We start from the raw sequence: 6,556 nt of genomic DNA on the forward strand, positions 1-6,556 counted from the left end.
GTCCTGGTTTTTCTTAAGCTAAGAGGGGACTCTATTTCACAAAAAGGACTGAAACCCAAACTCTGATTCATTGGATCTGCTAATGGCTTTTCCCTTCCTGGGAAGCCTCTAGAGGCACAGGGAAGCTCCCTGGAGGAAGAGCCTTCTGCCTGATGTGAAGACAGTTGGAACATGAACTGCGATGGTAGCCTGGGTGCCACCCCAGCTGGGGCTATGCAACCAGAGGTTCCCTCTGCTCTGTTCCACAGTGCAGTCTCTGGGAGAAGGCATGTTTCTCCCAGTTTTCTATTTGAGGAGTTACTGACCAAACTGATAACCTCATGAATAAAACCTGCCATGATGTAAATGGATACAGAAATGAATAATTCATTCTAAAAATTGAAAGCAAAAAGAATCCAGGATAAATCAATTTACAACCCAAAATATAATTATAGATAATTGGATGGGGGTTAAAAAACAAAAAATAACCTACTTTATCTGCTGTTGTTTTCCCTTTCAGTCCTTTAAATTGCTTTTTTTTTTTGAAGCGACTTTTGCATCAAGCCTAAATTGCCTAATTACATAGCCTGTAATTGGGAAACTATGAACTGGGTCGGTTCATTGAAACCTGCAAGGTGGGAGGTGGATGCGAGCACAGCAGGAGGCTTGCTGGTGCCCTGGTGGACTTGGTGAAACACTGACCGAGTCCAGGAGGGCACAGCGAGTTCCGCCAGCATCTCCTTTCACCCACATGCCCAGGAGCACCAGCTCCCTTCCCGCTCAGCCCCTTTGGCCAGCACTGCTGACAACCACCCTCTCTGGAAGAACCACAGCTCCTAGGCACCTTGTGGTCTGAGGATGCCTCTCTGGCACATTCTCATCGAAGAACTCTCACAAGTGCACAAGAGGCTACAGAGAACAACATCCGGTCATGGTCAGCCACCCAAGGGCAAGTGGAGGCACCACGAGGGGTCATCACGCCCTGCAATCGGCAGTGGAAGAGATCAGAGGCACGCCCCGCCCCTCCCCACCATGTCTGACCTAGTGAAGGCATTGTCTGGTCTCTGGCAGGAATGACTATAAAACCATTCTCCCCAAGAGTTAGGAGTCCAGTGGCCCCCAAGACAAGCATGGCCACATGGGTCTTCCCTGTAGCTGGGTGGAGAGCAGAGGCCACGTGTACGATGCTCAGGAAACATAGTAGTTCTATCAACACACATTCTTATGTGCATCCTTGCCAGGTACCCTTTCCTCCCAACAAGGAGAGGTTCCGGGTGCTTCACGGTGACCTTGGACGCAAAGCATCCCCTCAGAGGCTTCCCCTGGGTTCTGAGGTTCTCATTGGCCGAGTTTTTCATGTGGAGTCCTTGGTCACCACCCCCAGGGCCCTCCCAGGAAAACTTCTGATGGAAACACAATGATGCACTTGCCACCTCTTTCTCTGTTGTCACTGCCTCATGCCTTATCCTGTGGATTTGAGATGGATTGAAAGAACAGTTTGAATTGGGAACTCTCCGGCCATCTCAATCATCCTTCTCCAATTTATTTTCCAGTAGAGATTGCAGCGGCTGGCAAACGGGTCCTTCTCATTGCAGAGGGACCAAGCAGGGTTTCATTTTCTTTCTTTTTTTTTTTTTTTTCCCCATGAAATTTCTGGATGAACGGAGACGCCGCGCTCTGTGTGCAGTAGAGGCGGGCGTGTCTTCTCTCATGGATCAAACACTCTGCGCAGGTCAACTCTATAAAGCAAAATCAGACCAGAAGCCTGCAGGGGCAGAAGGGGGTGTGGCAGGAGGGTGCAGGCGCTCCTTTTGGAGGGCCACCGCAACGAACGTGACACAGCGAGAGTCGGGCTAGGAGAGCCCGGGAAAGGCAGCTGACTAGGGGAGGGCGTGTGCGTGTCCAGAGCACTGGCTTGCGGGCAGCCCACTCCAACTCCACTACCCCAGGCCAGCGAAGAGTGTGATGCGGGAAAGGGGTGGAAGGGGGCAGCAGCAGGCGGGGCCTCGCCACGTCACTTGGAGAGTGTGTGTGTGTGCGTGGGGAAGGAAGGGCACAGCCTAGAACCGAGCCGCTGCAGCTGCAGTGGCAGCAGGGAAAGCTTGAGCCTTAGGGAGATAGGTTCCCGCGCCCCGCCAAGGTGGTGCCAGGGTCTTCTCCCAGGCCTGCGGCGCAGCTCCTAGGGAGGAGGTGGCGGCTGTGGCAGCTGCAGCGGCGACCTTGGCCAGACCCAGCCCGGCGCTGGACGCTGGGCGGAGGCCGAGCCCCGGCGGCCTGGAGTCCCTGGCGAGCCGGAGGGAGGCGCATCTGGAGTCTCAGTGTCCGCGGCAGCTAGGAGGTCCTAACTGCCGGAGAAGCGCGCCACGGGAGCCGCGAAGAGCTACTTCGCGTGGAGGACGTACCCAGGCGTCCAGGAGCTCGGAGCCCGCTCGGCGCGGGGCGAAGGCACGCGCGTCTTTGCGGGCAGCCAGTTCCACGCGCGCCAGTTGTCTGTTCCAGCCATTCTTCCGAGGCTCTCGCACCGAGGCGCGGGCTAGCTGGCAGCGTGGAGCCGGAGCCTCTGGATTCCGGGTCACCTCCTCGGAGCCAGCCTTGCAGGAGCCTCCGGACTTCGCGGCTAACGGATCCAGCTAGCTATCCGCCAGGTCAGCAGCCAGCCCCACCCCTAAGGATCGGGCGCAGCTGGGAGCAGAGAGACGGGTGCGGCGCTCCGGAGCTTGCGTCCTGGGTGTCGACCTAGCCGCGGAGAGCGCACCGCGGAGAGGGACATGAGGTCAGAGAAGTCCCTGACGCTGGCGGCTCCGGGGGAGGTCCGGGGACCAGAACAGGAGCAACAGGATGCCGGAGACTTCTCCGAGGCCGGCGCGGGCGGCGGCTGCTGCAGCAGCGAGCGCCTGGTGATCAACATCTCTGGGCTGCGCTTCGAGACGCAGCTGCGCACCTTGTCACTGTTTCCGGACACGCTGCTTGGAGACCCCGGCCGCCGCGTCCGCTTCTTCGACCCCTTGCGCAACGAATACTTTTTCGACCGTAACCGGCCCAGCTTCGACGCCATCCTGTACTACTACCAGTCCGGAGGTCGTCTGCGCAGGCCCGTCAACGTGCCGCTGGACATCTTCTTGGAGGAGATCCGCTTCTACCAGCTCGGGGATGAGGCTCTGGCCGCTTTCCGGGAGGACGAGGGCTGCCTGCCTGAGGGAGGCGAGGACGAGAAGCCCCTGCCCTCTCAGCCCTTCCAGCGCCAGGTGTGGCTGCTCTTTGAATACCCGGAGAGCTCTGGCCCAGCCAGAGGCATCGCCATCGTCTCGGTGCTGGTCATCCTCATCTCCATCGTCATCTTTTGCCTGGAGACCCTGCCCCAGTTCCGCGCCGACGGTCGCGGAGGAGGCAATGGTGGTGGGGCTGTGAGCGGCGGTGGGGGCGGTGGCTCTCTGATTTCCAGGGGCAGCCAGGAGGAAGAGGAGGATGAAGAGGAGTCTTATGCATTCTCCCCGGGCCTCGCCCCTGGGGCAATGGGGACAGGAGGCTCCGCCTCGCTCAGTGCTCTGGGAGGCTCCTTCTTCACTGATCCCTTCTTCCTTGTGGAGACGTTGTGTATCGTCTGGTTCACGTTCGAACTCCTCGTGCGCTTCTCTGCCTGCCCCAGCAAGCCCGCCTTCTTCCGAAACATAATGAATATCATCGACCTGGTGGCCATCTTCCCCTACTTCATCACCCTGGGCACCGAGTTGGTGCAGCAACATGAGGCAGCCAGCGGTGGGGGTGGGCAGAACGGGCAGCAGGCCATGTCTCTGGCCATCCTCCGGGTGATCCGCCTCGTGCGCGTCTTCCGCATCTTCAAGCTCTCCCGCCACTCCAAGGGGCTGCAGATCCTGGGCAAGACCCTGCAGGCCTCCATGCGGGAGCTGGGCCTGCTCATCTTCTTCCTCTTTATCGGCGTCATCCTCTTCTCCAGCGCCGTCTACTTCGCAGAGGCTGATGATGACGACTCGCTTTTCCCCAGCATCCCAGATGCCTTCTGGTGGGCGGTGGTCACCATGACCACGGTGGGCTATGGGGACATGTATCCCATGACCGTGGGGGGCAAGATAGTGGGCTCACTGTGCGCCATCGCCGGGGTCCTCACCATCGCGCTGCCCGTGCCAGTCATCGTATCCAACTTCAACTACTTCTACCATCGCGAGACGGACCACGAAGAGCAAGGCCAGTATACCCACGTCACCTGCGGGCAGCCTGCACCGGATCTGAAGGCCACTGACAATGGACTTGGCAAACCTGACTTCCCGGAAGCCACTCGGGAGCGCAGGCCTAGCTACCTTCCCACTCCACATCGGGCCTATTCTGAGAAAAGGGTGCTTACTCAGGTTTGACCCGATGGGCAGAGCCCCTACGGGGGTGCCCCAGCCTGGGCAATCTCTGTGGGGCTTCCTTCTCCTCGACCAGGCCACCCATCTCCTAGTTCCACTGGACTTCTTAGCTCCCTGCCCTGGAACCTGGTCCATGATATCCAGGGCTCTGATCCCTGCAGCATCCAAGGTTCATCCATCCTAAGGGATATTCTGACATTCCAATGGTGCAACTTAGTCATGCCCAGTGTCTGTCATCACCTGGATGAGACATCCATTTCTTCCCCCAAGACTTCGAGTTTTCACTTCTGGGACTTGTAAATATCTCTTGGAATGGCAACCGGAGGGACAGACACCAGCCATCCTTGGGTCTAATCCTCCCTCCACCCACCTTTGCTTTGGGGCATGCACCTGTCTGAAGCTGGATGGCAGTCACGGTGCTCAGCTTGCGTTTTTTCAGACCTGTGCCCATCACATCTGGGCATCCCGCAGAAGATCCTCGCTGGAGTTTCCAATTGCACACACTCAATTTCCTTTCTCGTCTTTTGTTGGAATTAGAGGAACATACAATGACCCATGGCCATGTGGAGGTTTCAAGGCTTAGTCCTGGGTCACAGGGGGCCGTGGGTCCTTCCAGGTGTGTCCCAACACTGGAGACGCTGGTGTTTGATCTGGATTGAGACTCTCCATCCGGTTCTGATCCCCAACTCTCTCTAGTTTTCAGGAAGGAAGGTTTTTGGAGCCGAACACTCTTGTTTTGTTTTGTTTTGTTTTTGTGCAAGTGCCTTCCTGGATGGAGAAATTGGTAAACGGGGCAGCATGTTGGCAAGAGAAATGGCAAGGATAGTCAGGCATCTGGCTGAACCACAATTCTATGGCCAAGTATTGCTTTGGTAGCGCAGGATCTCATTGCAGACAGCAGCCTAGTCTCCCTTGTGTTTCCCAAACTCTTCTCTGGCTCTCCTGGTTTCTCCCTGGGTTTCAGCTGCTGCTTTTTTCAGACCAAGTCCATCTTCACCCTATAGACAGGTGAAGGCAAACCTTGGGTGCCAGCAAGGGTTTCTTCCTTTTGTATTGGCTCCTTTTGTATGAAGGATGTGGTTTAGATGAGAAGCCATTCATTGTTCTTTTACGGACAACCTCATGGGTCAGAGACCTTTTGTTGTTTTTGTGCTGAATCCAGCCACCATGTGCCACCTCAGCCCTCAGAGGTGCAGCCAGTCTCCTCTAACTGATAGGAACGAGGTGGGGTTCCCACTTTTGCCACCTCAGCCCTCGGAGGTGCAGCCAGCCTCCTCTAACTGATAGGAACCAGGTGGGGTTCCCACTTGGGCCAAGCCATCTTCTGTGGTGAAGCAACTGCCATCCATTGCACCTGCCTTGTCCCACCTCATAACTTTGATAAACTATGATGGACTCTTCTGAATTCTCCCTGGTGCAGTTCTGAGAACAAAATGACTGTTAGCACATTTTAAATTGATTTCTATGCTTGAAGACTCTAGGATCAGGGTTTTTAAAAATTATTTTTCTCAAGAAGCAACTTAGAAGGGACAGCCTTGCAGGAGGAGGAGGTGTTGGAAAGACACTGTAGCTGTTCTCTGTGCCAGGTTTAAGCCTGCATGATGCCTTTATTTTCAGGGTGATTTGGTGCCCCCGTGTCTACACCTATGAAATGGGAGTGTGAGCATCTTACTCCAGCCCCAGCCTCCTGGGAGAATGCCAGTGAGCTCATCTGGGAGGTTAGGAGCAACGCTAGGCAAACATGTGAGTTTTAGGAGTGGTTTGATTTTTTGTTTATCTAACTGCCTGCTCCAAGACTTCCTTGCTTGGATCCAAAGCCCAAGAATAAGCTATTGTGAGCCATTCATTCCTTAAGTCCGTTCCTCTGTGGCTTTTTATCTGCAACCCTTTTCCTTACCCTTTGGAAGGGAGGATTCTCTTCGGAGTCGTTCATTAGGTCCCTCCCTGGCTGACCAGAGCACACCCTGCCTGGGAACATGTCTTCTGCGGACTTGAACCACAGCAGTAGACAGAGCACAAGAGAGCTGCTTCCCACACCCTCTGCACCTGCTCCAGGCTGGATGGGGAATGCCTTAGAAAGGTCCACGCAGAGGGATGCTCCCAGCTGAGGGTAATGTTGGGATGGATGCACCTGCTTGTGTCGATGGGCGTGTAATCATCCTTACCACCACCCTTAAGACAGCCTTCCTTTTGCAAGTCAGAACAGGCCT

The 6,556-nt window shown here is 55.7% G+C and overlaps 1 protein-coding gene across 1 annotated transcript; it reads left to right on the forward strand.

The window, feature by feature from the left end:
• The first annotated feature begins 2,252 nt into the window (after positions 1-2,252).
• Positions 2,253-4,964, forward strand: KCNA6 (potassium voltage-gated channel subfamily A member 6). Its single transcript, XM_004596355.2, has one exon. It carries the CDS (start codon positions 2,748-2,750, stop codon positions 4,347-4,349), a length of 1,602 nt encoding a protein of 533 aa, XP_004596412.2. The 5' UTR covers positions 2,253-2,747; the 3' UTR covers positions 4,350-4,964.
• Positions 4,965-6,556: the final 1,592 nt, after the last annotated feature.

This window comes from Ochotona princeps, chromosome 27, assembly GCF_030435755.1.
Source record: "Ochotona princeps isolate mOchPri1 chromosome 27, mOchPri1.hap1, whole genome shotgun sequence".
In the NCBI taxonomy this organism is placed as follows: domain Eukaryota; kingdom Metazoa; phylum Chordata; class Mammalia; order Lagomorpha; family Ochotonidae; genus Ochotona; species Ochotona princeps.

Excerpts from the sequence above, each read along its gene's own strand:
- KCNA6 (XM_004596355.2), top strand. The coding sequence starts at position 2,748 with ATGAGGTCAGAGAAGTCCCTGACGCTGGCGGCTCCGGGGGAGGTCCGG.